The 21,193-nt window shown below is 37.9% G+C and overlaps 1 protein-coding gene across 1 annotated transcript; it reads right to left on the bottom strand.

The window, feature by feature from the left end:
- Window positions 1-420: 420 nt before the first annotated feature.
- Window positions 421-21,193, bottom strand: slc30a2 (solute carrier family 30 member 2). Its single transcript, XM_040017697.1, has 8 exons — window positions 20,742-21,193; window positions 12,085-12,296; window positions 11,083-11,229; window positions 9,444-9,597; window positions 9,009-9,228; window positions 8,600-8,705; window positions 5,673-5,807; window positions 421-5,436 (listed from the first exon to the last, which is right to left on the bottom strand). The coding sequence occupies exons 1-8, from the start codon at window positions 20,822-20,824 to the stop codon at window positions 5,291-5,293; spliced, it is 1,203 nt and encodes a 400-aa protein (XP_039873631.1). The 5' UTR covers window positions 20,825-21,193; the 3' UTR covers window positions 421-5,290.

The raw sequence follows: 21,193 nt of genomic DNA, 5'->3' as shown, positions 1-21,193 counted from the left end.
CACACATAAAAATGAAATATCAAACATCACACATGTGACAAGTGGATCGTATGTGACATCACAACACAGACAAATGGGACTTTTTGGGAACCACTTTTTGTACAAGGAAGATAGATGTATTTACACATGTACACACAAAATCACATTATTTGACATATTTACAACAGTTACACAAATTCTAATTGTCACAAATGGCAACGGCACAATAACAGAGCATTCTCAGACATTAGATGTTCAGAGTGAACAAACAGGAAATGTTTTTCCTTTATTTTATTTTTTCTTGGAATGAAATAAACTTTATAAAGCTTCAATTGTAACAGTAGAGCCCGTATAGGAGAACTGCATGTATATCAAAACCAGTGCAGTAAAATGCATTGGTCTTTATTATATTTACTTTGTTTTAACCTAAAATCTGTAGGTGTTGGGTCCTTTATATATTCTCATTTTATAATTTCTAAAAGGAAAAAAATATATAGGATCTCTAAAAATTGGTGAAAATATAGAATTTTAAAGAAGATTTTATTCTTTGATTGAACCTCCACATGGTGCGTCTACATAGTCTGACTGGCAGTTGAACAAGAAACTTCTTACTGTACATGATATTGAATAACAGCTAACAACCATGCAAGCTCTTGGATCAGAATGGACGTGAATTCGGCAATTTCAATGCATAATTGTCCTTTCATTTAAAGCAACAGTCAACATCAACACTTGATAGCAGCTGGGAAGCATTACAGGCATGTTGGCGGACTCATTGGCTTTTTTATGGGTGTAAAATAGCTTTTTTATTATTATTATTATATTTTCTCAACCTGAAAGAAAATACAAACTAAATCTGAAATCTCCATAAAACATGCTGTGGGTGTTTGCGGATCTAAGACAGAGAATTTTTATAATGTTGAAGATACCCAGCTCCACCATCACCTCAAAATGTTTTAGAATGAAACAACCAGAGAGCAAGTCCCAAGGTGATGCCCTCTAAAATTTCCGGTTTGGTCATAAAATAGCTTAACCTCTCATGCCAAAGGAGGGAGGCACTTAATTGATAATCACCATAATAATGTTGCTCTAAGACGTAATTTACATATTCATTGTCCCCAGAGGATTAGATCTAATGGAAAAAAAGAAAAATTATGGTGAATTTACATGTAAATCACACCAAAAGCAATGGATACATTAAAATAGTGGACATTTTCCATTAAAATGCTGTGTATTTTTTATGTAAATATATGTAATTGTAAGTCTAAGTGCTCGGTTCTAAGTGCCATCTTCAGTGTAACTAATGACCTCGCTGTGAAGCGTGCTGTGGATATTCATGGTCCCCAGAGGATGTCTCAGTTAAACTTTGATTGTGATGATTGCATTACCCCTTCTCCCAGTGCCATCACCAGCTCAGATTTTCTGCATTGTGCAAAATGAACTAGTACAAACCAATTTAATGGAGAGCTTGCTATGAAAATGTCCCCATTCCTGCTCACCAGAGGAGGTATCTTTACATTTTTCTTTATAAATTATCCAGTTTGTCTTTTTGTGACCCTTTAGGCCAAATTATAACTTTTGAAAAGATTGGTGTGAAACTTCCTGTGGATATTCATGGTTCCCAGTGGACAATGTGATTACAGCCCATTCTTAAAACTATCATCAGCCCAAACTTTCTGCTTGCTAGCTTGTTCTTGTCCTCTAAGCACCCCAACAGCTACATCATGATTTTGAACACAAACAAAACAAACTGTTGGCCAGATTGATGTAAATTTAGTGGGGGTGGGGTGGAGGGGGGGTCCTCTGCATTCATTCTGTGATTGTTTTTAGTTAAAGTACAGTATATGAACACTACACTATATGAGCAAATGTACTGGACCACACCTCTTAATCTTTAAATAGAGGTGTTTTCAGTCCTATTGCCACAAGCTTATCACATCAAGCATCTAAACCATGCGGTCTGCCTTTGTAAACATTTGTAAAAGAATGGGTCACTTTAAAGAGCCCAATGAATCTGAACACAGTACAGTGATAGGATCCACAGCAACAAGGTATTTCATGAAATTTCTCCCTCCTAGAAATTATATGATCAGCTGCAAGTGGCGCAGCTCCTGTAGGTGTGGTGTGTAGGTGTCCCATTACTTTTGTTCATATAGTTTTTCTTGTCTTCATATTTCTGTGTTTCTCTGTAGTAGACTGACTGACAGTCACTTTAAACAAACTGGACCCTGGACTAATCTCTTGGGCTTCTTGGTCTATGTTCAGTAATCTGTCCACAATTCTGGTGAAAGTTAACAAAATGTTTAGGTCTCTAGGCCCAGTCTCTTATTTGGAATGCCTTTTGAATTTCTCCTAGCTCTTCGGGATTGGTTGGATCCCAGTACAAAAAATAAGCATTGCCTTCTTCTGTGGTCAAAAACAAAGCAAAACAAAAATATAACAGATTTGTGTCAGATATGCATAAAGTCATAGCCCAGTCAATAAAAAGGTAAGAGGAAGCTGATGCTTCATGACTTGCAAAACATGAATGGATGGAGAGCAGATGGATTGATGAAAGCCCAGGAAATGGAGAAACATACAGTAGATGGATGTCTGCAGGAAGAATGAGAGAGAGATGAGATAGATGACAGCAGCTGAAACTAATCGTCCGGCTCCAGAACTAAATCATTTTTGCCCTCAGACCCAAATGTCCACTCAGATCTGACAGTGGAGGTAGGTGAATGCTTTTTCAGTCTGACACTTCCCGTTCATTTTCCTTCTGCTCAATCCATATCGATACTCTGCCCACCATTATATAAACAGCTCTGAGCTACACATGCAACACAGATTTGATCGTGTCTGTTTTTAAAGGTCGCTTTGGAAAGCTAATCGTGATTCTGAAACTCTTTGTTGTCAAAGTGCTTATCAATCATGAGAAGGAACACGTTTCCCTTTGTTTGGTGGAAACATGAATACGTCTTTATGTATTTTCTAAAGTGAAAACAAAAATGTGAACTTATATGTGAGTTTATTACTGAAGAGTTGCACACATTTTGCATGTGACACATTTAGTGCCACATGCCTCCAACCTTTCCTTTTAAGGATGAACATTGTTCTTTAACAATTTAATTGTCATGTCCTTTCCTGTTTGTGTCTCATGACGTCCCTGTGGTCTTTAGTAACAGCACAATGTGGTCTTTGGTGACCAAGAATACAGACAAAATTAAAAGATTTTTAAAGAGTCATACTTATTCTTACTCATAAGACAGCATGTTACAAGTACTTGAAACGTGCACAAAGAAATGTCAGAAATCAATCATCAGTGAGCTTTTTAACACTTTAGCACTAAAAATATGTTATGCTTGCAAGCCTTGCATAGAGATGACTACACTATAGTGGGTCTGGTAGAGCTGATACAACAAATGTGTCTGTAGTAGAGTTTCATCAGGTGCTCCATATTAACATCTGCAGCAGATGATACAGCTTATGCCTCTTATTTATTACCTTATGTTCTTGTTACAGAGTAAAGCTGATGTTCACAAATAGCCCAGAAGATAAACTGAAAATTACTTTGGACAAACATCTGCACAGATGCCTTTAATCACGTCAGCAAAATCTCCTGTGGTGCTTTAAAAGTGTTTTTAATTATTTTTTTAGCAATTTGAAGAAGACTTTGAGGAGACTGTTCCTGTTTTGTGGAACTTAACTTACACTAATTTCACAGTTGATTGAATTAAAGTGTTTGAGTGATTCAGCATCTTTTTGAAAGAAGAAGGGATTTTACTACAATTACTGCCTTTCAATTGTAGAAGACAACTATAAAAAAAAAATACTTGCAAAATTAAAAACGTGCAATTCATCACCCTTCACAATGGCTTAATTTTTTAAAGTCATCTTATCATTTAAAATGAGTAAGAAAGTTGCATTAATCAAGAAGTGGCTGAAAAAAAATATTTTCAGAAAATTCCTCAGATTTATTTATTTCTTTGTTGTTCAAATGTCTGACATGGGCATCCTTCCTTCTGACCAGCAGAGGGCGACTCCTTGAGTTTCAATGAGGCTTCTGGTTGTACAGAACTCAGTGGAACAAAGAAGCGTCACCTCTCTTAATTCAGGACCTCAATAAACACTTTCTTTGAACGTCTATTGTCTCATTATCGAGTAACACTTCTTATGTAATGCAACATAATATTAACTTTGTAAACTGTGCTAATTATTAGATTCACAAAGGAAGGATTTACCTTACCGTAGGAATAGCTATAAGCCTAATCACTGTATGTGCTCATTTATTTGGCAGTGTTTTCTGTTTACTTACATTAAGCCTGAAATGAAACATGCTGAGGCGCAAGTAAAACAGAACTGTTATTTTTTTTAAAAAGAAACAAATAAAAACTTAATACACAGTGACATCAATAAATAATGTCACTGTGTCTTTAAGGTGTTTTAATACAGAATGTATGGTAAAGTATAACTCATAACTTCTGAATTTTAGCTGGTATGACTGTTCTTAATTTAAAATAGGGTGTCTGATGGAGTACAATTACTATTATTGATCATTTCTATGGATCACTTATATCTATTTTCAACCTAATGAGCTTGTGCACAGGCATTTCCACCAAAAAAGTGGTACTTGTGACCAAAAGTGGGCACCATCTCTACACCACGAAATGTCTCACCCCAAAGATGGACATCTGTCATTATGAAGGAGCTACCACATAAAGTTATTTCCATGATAAGTACTCGAGTTTCTGCCAGTAACTTTACAGATAACCAGTGGGCTGATTCTTAAAAGGCACCAAGGTAGAACAGAGCAGAACTGGCACCATATTACTGGAAATAAGATATTAGTGGTCCTTAAATAAATAGTATTGTGATGTGATCTTTGTTTTGTTGAGGAAATTAATTAGAAGAGGTCAGATTTTTGGTAAAATGTGTTTTTTTTTTTTCAGGGCCCTACTTTCCTTTATTCTTGAAAACTTCCTTACAAGCTAGCACCAGCAACCCCAAGGACAGCTTCACCCTGGTGATTCTTGTGAAATTGTCTCAGTTTGTGATGGAAATAAAGCATGCCACCCCTTTTTGAAGGACTTTGAATTAACTGGCATATTCCATGTTAGCATGGAGCTTTGGTATCAGGACTCTACTATCAGCACAAGGATGATTTCACTGTCAAATCTTTTAAAACTTAATGGCAAAAACAACCCAAAAATTCTTTCCTTGAAGGGAAGCTGCTCTGTGAATACATCCCTCATGACTCCAGACCACCAGGAGAGAATGACAATCTGTCTTAGTCATCCATGTCCTGCTGGGTCCAGTCCACTCTGGTTGTTTATCAGTCACTGGGGTCCTGGCAGTGGGAGCAGTAGCTCATGTCTTCAGAGTAGAGCTCTACCTGGATGGTGATGCTGTAGAAACCAAACTTGGTGTGGAGTAGGTCAGTGGCCTCCTGCAGCACAGACTGCTGGTCAGTGCCCTCCTCTGGTGGTGAAACAAGAAGGTAAAAATGAACAGAGTGAGTGTGGTTTACTCTACTGTGGTCTGTTAGGGGTGTAACTCAGAAATCCACATTTCGTATCACAGTTTTCTCTTCCCATATCGGAATATGCCGGCTAATGCTCATCAGCCATGTGGAGCTTTTAATGTCTGGTTAAAGTAGCCTTAATTCCCTGTGCCTCTCACTGTACTATGCACTGTACATCAGTGTGTTACTTTACCTACGGCCAGGTGAACAGAAACCAGCGCCTGGCCCAGAGTCAGAGCCCAGAGGTGCAGGCAGTGCATGGACTTCACAGCTTTCACAGACAGCAGCACCTCCTTCACCGAGTTAAACTCGATTCCTTTAGGGGACCCTGAAAAACAACGGGCCATCAAAATTAAGACACACCAAGTTAACAGTACGTCTGTGAATGTGTGGCTCACATGCAAACAGTCTGCTTCAGATGGTTTACACAGAGACTTTGTAGAGCTGATTTTGGCCTGGTATACAGAGCAATATTATCCCTTGATAAGCACACAGTGATATATTTTATTTTACTGATCTACAGGTGGAAAAGAAGTCAAATTTGACTAAAATCATGACTAGTTATACAGTAGTTAATTAAAACTAGTCACTAAAACTATAGAGACAATGTGCAGGAGGCATTCCTGAACATGAGACTAAGGTAGTTGCATGACTGCCTTCAAAATTTGTTTTGTGTACTACAATATCTATTCTGAAGATCTTAAATCTGGGAAATATTTCTACTTTAAGATTATAAAAACACTAAAACTAACAGTGAAAGTAATAAAAATAGGCTAAAATTGGACATTTCAAACTATATAAACAGACAAACCTAAAAGGGAAACAAAAAAGTAAATTCAACCCAAAAAAATATATAAATGCAAACTAATCATAAATACAAGTATTAAAACTCTGATGTATGTATACAGTATTACATCAGATACATGGCTCTCATGCACGTTATCATTTTGCTCATTGACACCAAACTGTGAGCTTCTTTTCAAAGATGCCCAAAAGCTACTTTGGGTCATCGTGTGAAAGTTCAGTGACGTGCAGAGACTTGGGTGATCTAACATCTCAGGGCATCCCCAGGATGTGACCATCTGTCCTCTTTGTTCTGTGCCAGGAAAACCACAGACGCGTTTCTCTGCTGTTTTACACAAACATGCCATGTGGAGCTTGGGGACATACATATCTGAAGCCATGAATACTTCAGTTAGGCTCCAAATATGTTGTTTTTTGCACTTCTATGTGACATAACTGTCCTTTGCAACATGTGATGTTAACCTTTTTCATACCAGGTCAAAGCCTGACAGCTGGATCCTAGCTGCAGGCATCATGGTCAGAAATATCACATAAGCTTAATTTAAAGCAATATTCAACCTTTCTCAAAAGACTTTTTTCTAATAAACAGCATAAACTGATGCAGGTAGCTGCATGCTTGTTTCTGAGCGTTGACCTAAAACAAGCTGCTGGCTTTAACAACAGTGTTACTGAACTTTATAGGTATTGGTAGGCTGGCGGTTTCTCCCTTTTCCAATCTCATATCAAGCTGAGACACTGAATTTATAGCTTGAAGAGTCAGGAAATAAAAATCAGATTTATGTTTGTTGGATTTTTTTGTGTTTTTTTCTTTGGCTCGTATTCCTGTTTATCTACTTTTCGCGATATCGGGCACCTGGGTACCCATGAATATAGCAAAGGTAGTTTGTGGTGTTTAAGGCAACAAAAATATAATTAGAAAAACTGCACAATGTATTTTTCCACCAACTGTGATAGATTTACCAAAAAAAAAATGTATAAATTAAATCAAATCCACCAATTTAGTTTTAAGCAGTTTCACCGGGAACTGTGTTTTTTTTTTCATACTAAACTATTGCTAACCAAAAGAAGCATGTAATTGAAATTACAGCAAGGGAGCTGCCATTAATCATTACATTCTGCTGTTAGCCTGAGCTTCTTGTTACGGGCAGTTGCACAGTTTCTTCTGCACAGTAAGGCCTCGATTATACTCTGCTGCAAACACAAACAGCTGGAGAAACCACGGCTGAGCAGTCATTTCTGCTATACGTCTTTAAAGTCTACCACCTGGGTTGCATCCATGTTTGGTGCATTGTAATGCAAAGTCTCTGCAGCTGAGTCTTCACTCGCAGAAAAATGAAGCAGGCATGCAAACATCTGCACAGACCCTCAACTTCATCATATGAAGAAGAAATTTAAGTCACTCTAAGCCAAGCCTAGAGGAGGAGACGCTATAACAGTTATATTTTATTTCATCTTATTTTATCTTTATTTAGATTTCAAACTGAAAGGGTGTGACAGAAGCTACAGCTTATATAACATCTGCCCTTGATGCCACAATCATGTAAGGAAAAATGTGAACTAGATTTTAAACCTCAGATTTAACACAATAAAAGAAGAAAAAGAAATAATAATCATTCATGTCAAATCCAGCTACAGATGAACCCGTTGTATCTAAAGCATCTTCACATTAAACATTTATCACAGTATTGAAAAATGTATTTTTCTGGACGATCTTTTTAAGAAGTTTCAGTGTGATGCAGGTTTTTTTTTCAGGACACCAACCTTAGGACACAAAAACTGGCCTGACTTCATACTGGACTTATTGGATTGAATTTGTTATAATTCCATTTTAAGAACTTCTGGAGATATTATGTTGCAATTGTACATTTTATACTTTGAATCAAATTTTTTGAACTTCAGTGTGTTTAATTAAATTATAATAAATAAATAAATATCAAATTTATTGACTTACAACAGGGTTTGTTATCATTACATGGGTTTTTTTTTTTTTTTTGAGTAACTGCATTATAATTTCTGACAAGAGTTTGTGAGTTTTTCAAATACATGTTTTTCCATTTTGAGCCCACAAAGTCAGTTCCCTCCTGCACTCAAAGACAGGCATTTCTACAGCTGATCTGGAGAACCCAGTATGTAGATAGATCAGTGGCACAACAAGCAAGAGGAAAAACACATATGTAAATCTGGTGTGAAGTACCCCTTTTGCATAATAACAAAAATACTTTATACTTCATGGGAACTATCAGGTACAGTATATGATTCCACTATTAAAATATGAAAAAGTATTTCGAACATAAGAAGCTGTTGATTGTTTAATACCTTCCATGAGTATCCTAAAGACGTCTCTGAGGATGGTGACAGTGGTGCAGAGAACAAAGACAGAAAATAGGAACGTGCAGATGGGGTCTGCGACTTTATACTCGGGCTGAAAGAGAGAAAAGAGGTTAAGGACACTTTAAAGAGCAAGGAAAAGGGCGTCAGATGGTGATTTCCACAGTCATGAGGCACTAAAGTGCTCCAGGCACAAAAACAGGAACATCTTGCAACACAACAGAAATGCTTGAATCTTTCATCCATAATACATAAGAAACCATACATGGTTTCTTTGTACACATTCAAATATAATTCTCTAATGCTCAGAATACAAATATGCTTGTACCTGTAAGCATGTCTTTGTGCTTTTAACATGACTCTGTTTTATATCATGTAATATATCTGTTTATCTGACCCGGAAGTAGATGATGGTCGCCGCCACCATGACGCCGACACTCTGCAGCAGGTCTCCCACCACGTGGATGAAGGCAGCACGGACGCTCGTGTTACCATGACTGCCGAGGAGGGCGTGCGAGTGGCCATGAACCACGGGGCTCTGACCATCCTCGTCGATCTGGTGGTAACCGCTGCCGTGAGCGTGGAAGGTGGTCGAATGGTGGAGGATGTACGCCATGCTAGAGAAAGGAAACGAGACAAAGGGTCATCAGTTGTATTCGCATGCCTTGCTTCATGGCACTCAGGAAACAGATGTGCTCTTCTAAGATATGATGGAATACCGAATAAAGTAAAGTAATGGTAATATTATGTAATGGTATCAATAGCAGCAGCATACATTGAGAGCAAAGTTTTTACAAGCGTTAATATACTTTTAAAGGTGTGAAGCACTCACACAATATTGACGATGACAGCACAGCCAGAGGTGACCAGCATGACGTGTCCATCAATCTCATAGTCGTTACGTACGATCCTCTCAATGGCCAAGTAGACCAGAGCTCCAGTGACGATCCAGATGGACATGACTGAGATGAATGCCCCGAGGATCTCTGGAAGGAGAAGAAAATCATGAACCTTTATTACTTTATTGTAGTCATGCGGTTCATCACAGATAATAAGGAGGCACATCTACTGTGTGCTGCTGACCATATACTTTTAAAATTAAACTGCTTCTTCTGAGCTTAAACTAAACTGACTTTACTAATACATTGATGGCCTCAATCACCAGTTCCCTGTCTTAGTCAGTGCAAGTTAATGTTCATCTTGTAAATGATGGTCAATATAGCAGGCTACACTTAAACTCTACACCATATGAGCCTCCCGCTGTACTTCAGTCAGAGTCATTACTTGCTCAAAACAAGTGGTCTCAAAATAGCAAAAAGAGTTCAGATCAAGGCTTTAAAACAGGAATTCATAACTAATGGATGATTTCATAGATGCCAAGTCTGTCTTAATAGGTGTTTGTTTTTCCAAGGGTTGAGGCTAAACACTGCGCTCTCTATAATCTGTATCTGGAATCTGTCTATATAATTTCTCCTTGTGTAAGCCACCACGTGAACATCATATACCTGATATATAGGACAAATCATTTAAATTAAAAAAAGGATGAAGACAGGATTTTTTCTCAGTATAAAAATGCTCCCAGGAGAAGGTTAGCAGAAGATCGATCTATCCATTTTCTGCCACCTGCATAGGACTGTGTCATGATACTAGCAGTCTTTACAGAAATGACCAGGCCTCCCTCTCTACAACCACAGCTTCCAGCTCTTGTGACACTAAAGTGTTCCCAAGCCAGCCGAGAGACATAATTTCTGCAGCGTATCCTGGGTCTACTCCAGGTCCTCATCCCATACTATGCCAGAAACATTTCAGCTAGGAGGTGGTAGGTGTGTTACTCAGATAGCCAAACCACCTTAATTGTCTCCTTTCAAGGAGGAGAAGCAGCAGACTGACTGCAACTAGAAATCCTGTTGATAAGAATTATGAACAAAGTTGGTAACAAAGAGCAACCCTTTACCAAACTGCAGCACCACTGGACTCTTGGAGAACCAGAGGGACATGTTTAAATGCCTTCTTCACAAAACACATCAAAACTGAAGGAAGGCCACATCATTCCTCCTGAATCCAAAGTTTATACTGTTTAGATTATTCTCTCCTGTATCTTGGTGTAGATGTTTTCAGGCAGGCTGATGAGAGCGATCACTTGAAGATAGAAAACAGCCTCTAGTTCCTTTTCTTAAAAAGTGAGACCATCAATCCAGGCTGACATTACCTGCCCCAACCTTTACACAGGGATACACCAGGGTGTGCAATCAGGATAGCCACAATACATCTAGTGACTCAAGCAAGTTGAGGGCATGTAGAGTTTATTTTGCCCATGTGCAGTTTACATGGACAAAATAAAGGAAAATCTACACAAAATTACTCAGGCCCAGGAACTCCTACAAATGACCAGCAATATAATGCATATACGAAATGTTTGTCTCCAGCATCCAGTTGACATGAAGCTGAATCTGAATTCTTATTATTCTCACCTGATCTGTGCCAACCAAAGTTCATGGTTTTGGTGGGCGGTCTGGAGGAGATCCACAGGGAGAACAGGCTCACCATCATGCTGCCAAAGTCTGTCAGAAGGTGGGCCGCATCAGTCATGATGGCCAGGCTGTGGGCCAGGTAGCCTCCTGTAAATCAGGAGGAAAAATGACACTGGGCACAAATGATAATGTATATGAGCCACGAGACTGCGTTTATAATAGTCTGCTTAAAGATAAGGAAAGACACATAATCCAACTCATGTCACTTTTTTTTTTGTGGTATGTACATAAATGTTGAATACGATATCCAAACAGAACAGAGCAAACAGAAAGTGTGAAGCTGTGTTTATTTTCATTCACATTTAGCTAATAAAAAAGATTTTTATTAAAAAGTGTGTCGTAGCTCGCCAACTGTGAAAGTACCTGCTGGGTAATAACATCTCTTTTAATAGCTTTTAAATACACCCATCTTAGACACTCAGAGGTATATTAAACATGTGATTTAAAGCCTCAGCTGCCTCAGGTAAAAGAGCGATTTTATTCTTTTAGATCATTTTAAATATCCGTGCAACCAGCCAGTGAATGTCAGCCACCATTTTATTCTCTTAACAGTAAAAAAGTTACACTATAAAAAGAAAAATGAACCTACACTTTTACAGGGAAATAAAGGAGTTCCTCAATAGTTCACCACTGAAGCATTTCTTGCTATGTTGCTTATAATGATACTAACGTCTGCATGAACACTTGTCTGCATGATTTTTTTGCTCCTGTCAAAAGTGATCATTTGGTCAAATGTAATAGCTTCCTATGCTTTATAAGTGCTTTTAACCATCTTCTTGTCATAAGTATTGTGTCCCACACAAATCTCCACACTTTCTGGTGTGTGAATATCCAGTAGGGAAGTTTATTTATGTCCAAATGGTTGAGAAGGCACATAACAAATTAGGTCACCATTCAAGCTGCTTTCTTTTCTCATTCATTTCTTTTCTTGGTGCTTCTCACCTATGACCTCGCCAATCATGAAGACGAGGCAGACTGCTGAAGCGATGTAGAGTTTCTTCTTGGCCAGCAGCTTGTCCACGCTCTCCTCGCATGCCGACGCTTTGGGGCCGTGGCAGTGAGTGCCGACGGGTCGTTTCAGCTCGATGGCGCCCGACATGCCTCCATTCTTTAAAGGGAAGTCTGAATAATGTTCTTTGGAGTCTGGAAAGGAGCTGCAGGGGGGCAGAAAATAAACAGTAGTATATTTTCACAGCTTGAATGAGTGAGCTTGCCATGAAGGATGCTATTATCACTTAGCTGCTGCTGATCAAACAATGTGACCCTCAAGCTGTTCCTCCTGAAGAACCTACCTATGATGCACAGGGCTGCCGTTATAATCTTACACCTGCAGTATTGTGCTGTTGCTCTAGCTTTCAGTACCACAGTTAAACATACTTGGTTACATCACCTGTATCAGCTGTAATGTTTGATTTTTTTCAGGCAATGAATGAACAGAGTGTTGTTCGCTGTGGTTTTTGATGTTTCATTTGTTACATATTTTTACGCATTTGTTTATTGTAAAGCTTCTATGTGACCTTCCCTGGGAAAGAAGGAAATTAGTAATTTTGGCATGTTTACATCTCACCTTTTTCTGCATAATGATGTGAGTTACTTGGACTATTAAATAAATAATAAATATAAAATAATAAATATGAGTGTTGTCAAAGAGACAGTTCCCAGTTCAAACCCTAACTGACAAGCATGCTGGGTTAACTGGTAATTCTACACTGATCATAAATGAGAGGTAGATAACATATGCTCCAAAGCTCAGTTTTAATGCATTGTTAAATGAGGTCAGTGAAAATAGAAAAGCACTATATACAGTATAAATATTATAAATCACGCTTGGCTGTTCAGACAGAAAGCATTATATTTGAAGATGTGAGCTAGTCTGCAGTGTGATGGGTGCATTTAAAGATAAATCTACTTATTAAGAAAAAAATTATTTTTGTATCTTCTGACCGACATGTCTGTTAAAACAATGTAATTTCAGCCTTAGTAAAACCCCCTGTCCGATCTCATGGAGGCCGGCTTTTTGTCCATCCTTGTAACAGCAGCACAGCTGAGGTGGGGTTTTTTTTAGCTGATGTTACAGCGCAGCAGATCATCTTTTGATAGAGTCCCAATGGTTTACAAAGTGGAAACCTGACAAAGTGCATCGCAGTCAGTGTTCACTTAAGTGAAAGAATGGTGCGCTGTTTCGTTCGATGAAGAACCCATTAAAATCGATTCATGTTGACAGTGAAGGAGGGTGAACAGACTGCCCTGTTTTACAGTCCAGAACTTCACGTCACGACTGCTCCTGAGTTTTAATAACTCATAAGCGCCCCATCTTAGGTCTTGTGCGTTGTGTTGTTTTCTATTCATCCAGGTTACAGCAGTGTTTTATTTGAGAACAAATTTGTGAATGAAAGTCATATCTATCCAAAATGTTGTAAAACAAGCAAACAACAACAACAACGAATAAACAAACAGCAAACAACAAAAAAAAAAAAAAAAACCTTAAGAAAGTGTAACAATCCTTTGACAAGCAAATTATAAAATTAGTCCTTCTTGTGTATAATAAATCAGACTGTAAACTTGAAGCCAGACACTGCCCAAACATCAAACATATAACAACAAATAGATAAATGTTTTTTTAATACTCCATCCATCCATTTTATTTACCATTAATCCTATTAGGACTGCCAAGGTTTGGAGACTATACCTGTTGTTTGGCAAGAAGAAGGATGTACCCAGTACTGGTCACCCATCAACCACAGAGATTCACAGAGACAACAGACAACCATTCAAACCCAGTACCAGGTAATTCCAAAGGAATCTGAAGGAAGTTGATTAGAATACAAAAATATGTGTACACTCAGTAGCCATTTTATTAGTTACACCTCACTAGTACTGGGTTGGACAATCTTTTGTCTTCAGAACTGCCTTAATTCTTATAGCACAGATGGAACAAGGTTCTGGGTCTAAAGGTTGCTGAGTTGACCTAATACCTAATAATCTGGCCTGTTTATTTGGTAATTTAGTAAATTAAAACAGTAGCAGTGGTAAAATAAATAATACTGTAGTCAGTTAATAGTTGCCATTCTGTTCATTTTGCACATAAATACAGAATCTTTTCATTTAACACCATCTTGCCTATCTACAATAAGATGCTTTTCATTTGAAAGTGAAAATTTTCAGTGTTCAACCTGGACATTACACATCTATGTATACTTGAACCCTGGCAAGATGCAGACCCGACTGGATTACTGCTGAGAATAAAAGAAAATGCTGACCTTTCCATTTATTTTCTATCTTTGTCTCTCTCTCTTACACACACACACAAACACACACACAGGTTGCTGTTCTTATCATGCGTGGGGGAGGATTCGATGATGTGACTAATGAGGTGGAAAAAAGCTAATTTGGCCTCACTTGAGATAACCAGACACACACTTTAATGTCACACTCTTCACACAGGAGATTGCGAGCGCTGTACGATTATCACACACACACTCTCGTCTTCGAAGATGTCCAACCTCAAAAGAAGCAGCCAGGCGGAAAACAGATTCTGTTCAATTATACCACCGGGACACGAGAGAAAACCACAAACACACACACACACACACACACACACACGCACACAATGAAACCTTGGGGTGATGATAAATTCCAGAGTGTGCAGAAAAAAAAAATCCTGTTCAAAAGATTCATGCAAAATATCCTCAGACATTAAACACACTGTGTGGCCTGCAGCGCAACATTGTCAGGGGGGGAGGGCCGCCTGTTAAGCAAACATCTGTGCCATTAACATCTGTAACCCTTCTGCCAAATTCAAACATAACAAGATTTTTTTAAATCTCTTTCTGAAGGTAAACTGAACAACAGTGAATGTTGGTGTATACATGTGTACATATATGCTAGTATATGCATTTATATATAGGTGTGTGCGCATATATATGGATTTCTTGTCATCTTATTACTCCATTTATTTTAATCTGTTCTGTTTATTTTGCCTACATTATCCTTATGTTCAGCACTTGTTCAACACCTGATGTCTTTTAAACATGCTATACAAATAAAGCTGATTTGACTAAAGGTGGACTTAATGGTGGTTTTACATTTATTAAGGGTGAAATGTTTTTGTTTGCACTTTCTTACTTTCTCATCCAAAAATCCTGGTGCAAATGAATACCTCATGAAGTTACTGCTTGTTTTATTTGATCTCGGTAGTAAATTGCACTTTTCTTTAGGAAACTATGGTTGTTGGTCAGCACTCCTTAATCAAGTGGCTCTTTGGCTTTAAACACTGAAAACACTCCCAGCCAACCGCAGTAATACCGCAGCTGTGCCTTAAACTGGCTCAGTAGCATTCAGCACTAATTTGTCAAGTCAAATAGTCAAATCCATTAATTAGGTGGACATATTGTGACTGTAATATTACCTGCAAAAAACACCCCCAGAGAATTGAAAAAAGTGTGTTTAAAATGATATTTGAAATGCAAATACAAGTTTAAGTTATTTAAAATCCAATATATTGCAAAGTTTTTACAATTATGTGTTTTTTGCAGTCTATTTATTTCAAAGTGGTGACGATGTTTTGACCCTGGTGGTGACTGGGCTTCAATTCTTTTAAGAAATAAAAACAAATTTTAAGAAAAAGCTTTTATGTTTGTTTGTAATGTGTATTTTCCTGATCATGCATTTTATGTGTAACACTACAGACCTTAAAAAGAACAAAAGTTGTACAAACAACAAAAAAATATATTGGTGCATTTTAGTTTTTGCTTTCAGCGTTTAGTGCTAATAGTCTTAATGTTTTTAAGTCCTTTGGTTTAAGTCAGACGATCGCAGGTCAAACATAACTGTGTCTGAGCGTTTTTAGTAGGAGAGATTGCTCCTCGTGTTGACTCTGCAGGGGGGGAAAATAACACAATGACCAAAATATTCAATGGAACAATCAAAAGTGTCGTCACTGAGACGTTCCCTGAGTGGGATAATTCACTCAGTGGTCTGTATTTAGGGATTTACAGCCCTCTGCTGACCCCGCCTCACTTTTGGTGTCTGGCATCAATGATTATTTTTCATTTAAATACAACTAACATAAGCACAAGAATGAGATGGTACTATAAACTGCCAAAAAACCTGCTTCTGCACTCCAAATATAATAAAAAAAAACAACTAGTAATTATTAATGATACATGGCTCATATTCCTCTGGCAGTCATCCTCAAGTACTTTTTTCACTGCCACCCTTACAAATTGACGATATGGCAGACCCAATGAGTCTCCTTAAGATTATTAACATTAGATTTTCTTTTCAAAGTAGATTTCATGTCTTTGTCAATACCCCACAGGGCAGGTAAGCAGCGTTTATTGTTGCCCAGCATCGGCAGCACAAACAGAGAGAGAGACTCCTCGGGGAAAAGTCAGTGATCTGTGAAATGAAATGAGATCTTGGAAGTCCAGCGGGGGAAAAAAACAAAATCATAAGCATTTAATTACAACTGCAATCTGCTGTATCAGAACATCCCGCAGCACTTTTGTTAACAGACAGAAGAATCTCTGCAGTGAGAAACTACTGAGCAGTGTTTTATTTTTACAGATATGCATATTAATGTTTCAGCAGACAAATCAGTGGAGTACAGAATGAAAGTGATTATCATCTTATTATATCCTCATCTTTTTGTTTTATCACTTGTAATGTGCAGGCTTTAGTAAATAGGCAGTGTCTATATATATGTTTGTGTGTGTGTGTGTGTGTGTGTGTGTGTGTGTGTGTGTGTGTGTGTGTGTGTGTGTGTGTGTGTGTGTGTGTGTGTGTGTACACACACACACACACACACATTACAGTGTTGTAAATTTGTGTTTTATACAGATGCTACATTTGTTTCTAATATTTTAATTAGAGGTTTTGAAAGCTTTACACTTGGTGAGATCTTGGTCAACAGTCCATGTTTTTAACCTTAATAAAAGGCCCCTGGTTTTATCCAGATGATCCGGCTTTTTTATGTAAACAAAAACATTTATTTTTAAATGTTTGTGAATGACCCATGAGATTTGCCTTTGTTTTTCCCCAGAGAGAAGAAAGGTCCACATCAGTGCACCATAAGTCATGTTTACAGTTTACGATGATTTCACATCACATTGCAGACCGAAGTCACATTTCCTTTTCATCACTGGTCTTCAATCTGTAATATTTATTCTCATGGATTAGATTAAATCCCTAGTGACACGCCTATTATGTTGTATATTAAAATGTATATTAACAGAATTTGTTTTCAAACTCTCAATAAAATCCAATATGGTCGCATCCATTAAAATGACAACCACTTGATGTGCCTCAGCCTTGGGACCTCCCACTGAAATACCAGGAATAGGAATTATTTGCTTACATCAGTGGTTTTTAAACTGTGGGAGCTGATACAGGTGGAGTGTGACCAATCAAGGAAAATATGCAGTGGACTAAAGTTAAATAGATCTGGTTTTTCTGATATTAAATGTGCTGACTATTATTTATTTTTTTCAAATTCAAGTTTTCTGGGGTGTGGACCTTTTGCCTTCTTTTTTGTTTTCTGGGCATGCCAGAAAACATTAAGTAACCACTAGTGTGCATTAAATACTTAAATACCCCAGTTTCAATGCATTTCCCTCTAGTGGTCAATGGTTCACTCTTCAAAAATGCGACTTTTGAGTTCTGGGAGATTGAAAAATTGTTGAGATATGTATGACAGCTTGTTCCTGCCACATAAATAAATAAATAAATACTTACTTAATTTTAAGTTTTGAGTGATTTTCTCAGAAATTTGAATTAGTTCAAACTTTGAGATAATCAACCTCATATTTTGACATAATAGCTGAACTCGGTGTATCCAGAGATGCCTAATTTAAAAAAGAATACACATACACCTATTGCTTATGTTTCGTAAGTGGAAACCAAAGAATCACAGGCCTGCCTCCAATGAATACAGCACATTTAAAGCAGTACTGTAGATGCCTTTTAGCTATACATAACTACTCCTGCTTGGTGCTGAATGACTTACTGACATTTGACTGAAAAATGTAAGAACTGTTGTGCCTTTAATATCAAAGGTTTTAATCTCCTGATTTTGGCTTTGACTAAAAATGTATTTTAATGGTCAGAATTTATTTTGCACATTTACTCTGATTAATGACAAACATTTAACAAATCTTCAGGAAGATGGAAACAGCCTTACTGAATCCACAGCACCATCAATTGGTCATCAGAGTAGTAACTGATCACTAAACGTAGTGAAAGATTTTTTTTTATTTCTTTTTAACCCTGGTAACCTCAGACTCATGGCTAAAGCTTGTAAGTGGTCCACAAAGCAAAGTTTAAACATCATCAGCATAGCCATCAGTTAGATGTTACAAACACTTTAAAAGTGAATTACATGGATGGATTAACCTCATTAGAGGTACCTGGGTAAGGATCAGTTGGCGCATCCCTTCTTTCCTCCTCAAACAGTCAGGCACTTACAAACAAATACTTTGAGATTTTTTTTTTTTATCTCAACTTACTAATTAATCATCCAATCACTTTTGTATTTGTTACTCATCCATGTTAAATTGATTTGTAATGATCTTTTACTCTATTTTCTGACATTTTATAAATGGATTAGCAATCATTGTTCCAAACTTATGCAAGCTCTTTTTCTTATCATTTTCGTTTTTACTAATTGAAAAACAAAACAGCAGATTCAAGCTGACAAAACAGAACTTCGGGTTGAGCCCTCCGGTGATATTTGGCGGTGGAAATTAAATGAATTCTAAGTGATAGAATGAGTAAGTCTGACTTTGGAATCCTTGGATGCTCGTATTTATTTTATTAACATTAATGCTAATGTTTACATCTGTTCCTGTGTTTTTGATTACGAGTTCTGCTGATTCTAAAATACATCAAAAAATACTGTAGAAACATTTGTGAACAATAAAGGTCACTTTACTGCCAGCTGGGGAGGAAAATGCTAAAGGTGACACTGTAAACACATGCGTGCACTTGCACAAGAACGGCGCAAATGGTGCATGAAATCCCAAATGTAGCGCCATATGCACATCTGTCTGTGTTTCTGAACACTTCTTTGAATCCCAAATGATCAGTAGGCCTATTTCACTTATTTCTACAAAATCATGTTAGATCAATATGCTTTTTTATTTGATTGATTCAAAATACATAAATAAATACAATACAAAGGCCCTGCAAGTTCGCACTAATATTTGGAAGTAAGTAACCCTGTAAAACACGTGTTTCCCACCCGGTGGAGCTTCCCTTTTTCTTCTCCTGCTTTATAACGCGTAAAATTTCTGCCACCTTATCTCTTTTTAATCGTGTTGTATCTGGAAATTATCTTTTAAAAAATAAATAAATAAAACAGCCAGTTTTAAAGCGTGAAATCAAAGGCATCGATTCACTTCCAACTACCAGCTTCACTGACTTAAAAACAGTTGATCAAAGAGGTGGAAACGTGCATCATGAGGGCCTCTGAAGGCTGAAAATAACAGATAATTCTGCAGGATTATGATTAATGGCTGAGTGGGCGATTGCATTTGATTTTCCTCACGTATTTCATATTAAAGCGAGAGAGCGTCTCCACCTGTTTTTTTCTGCAGCGCGTTGAAAAATCACCAGGTGTGTTTCTGCAGCAGCCGGCTGGATGTTGAGAAAACAAAGCTGATGCACATGTTTGCATCAGCTTTGACTGTGCGCATAAAATCGTCTTTTTTTTTCTTTCATTTGCTCCGCCATCTATATTTTAAACTCGGTGGTTTTTTTAATTAAATTATTAAAAGTGGTGTTTTTACACGTGGGCCTCTTGAAAATCCTATACAACTTATTTCTATAACGTGGGAGCTATTTGTTAAATACGCCAGAAAAGGGGCGCATTCCAACTATGTTTTCATATTTTTATTATCCTATCCTAGAATTAAAAATTCGAACCAGCTTTGTGTATGCTTTTTAGTAATATTCTCTGCTGTGTATTTTTTGTATCAGCAGGTTTAAGCACCTATGGATTGTGTGTGTGTGTGTGTGTGTGTGTGTGTGTGTGTGTGTGTGTGTGTGTGTGTGTGTGTGTGTGTGTGTGTGTGTGTGTGTGTACCCTCTGTGATTGCAGGCTGGAGCCTCTGCTAATGACAGATGATGAGTTTTTAGCATTGCTCAGTGAACTGGCCCCGGGGCCATTTGTCACAGGCTGTCCAGAAACAAGCCAAGCATGGAAATGAATTTGTTCATTCACATAAAACAACCCGTGAGAGCCACAGCCTGCTCAACGTGCACTATAACAACCACTCTCAGTGCGCCTTCATTACGCACGTTTATAAGATAATGTGCGACAATAGTGGATTCTTCCTGCATCTATCTTAAAATTATAATTTAAAAAAATAATATTTTGAGTTTTCTATTAAAAATGTCGATGTCCTTCACAAAATCTGCTTACTTGCATTTTTCTTTAAGTGTCAGCCAACAAAGAATTGTTCTCGCCCCCCCCCACACACACACACATTTTATACACAGTTTATGCCCCAAAATGACTAAATGTGTTCACATAACTTCGTCCTACATGTGGTATTATTCTTCATGCAGCTGCAGTGATTTGAAGCAAAGCATTTCCCCACCTTTGCAGTTTTAGTGAATATGTCTTGGCATTCTTCTCGTCTATGAGGTGAGATTTTTCCGAATTTCCAGCATTATTATCCATTTTGCAGCCAGCAGTCAGTTGGTGTCCTGTCCGAGAGGCAAAAAAGTACGACTTTTTTTTTCTAAGGTAAAGATGATGCAGGTGAGAATCGACCGCTCCGGTCTTCCTGTTGTGTAGTTAGCGCGGGGAAAACTCAGGCCGAGACCTCATTTCTGTGAGCGCAGAGACTTCAGTACAAACGAGGAAATTCCTTCATTGCAGTGCTGAGAGGCAGGAGGAGGAAACCACATGCGGCTTTTTCTGAGGGAGGTTTTAATTTGGTCCGAGTTGCAGGTTCGAACGTGGAGCTGCAGCGGCAGTTACGAGGCACACAGCGCGCTGATCACTGCAGCTGCTGTGACTGGACAGCAGAGATACCTGCAGCGCAGA

This window comes from Simochromis diagramma, unplaced genomic scaffold, assembly GCF_900408965.1.
Source record: "Simochromis diagramma unplaced genomic scaffold, fSimDia1.1 OVJJ01000802.1, whole genome shotgun sequence".
NCBI classification, from domain to species: domain Eukaryota; kingdom Metazoa; phylum Chordata; class Actinopteri; order Cichliformes; family Cichlidae; genus Simochromis; species Simochromis diagramma.
This window is presented reverse-complemented; position numbering and strand designations above follow the sequence as displayed.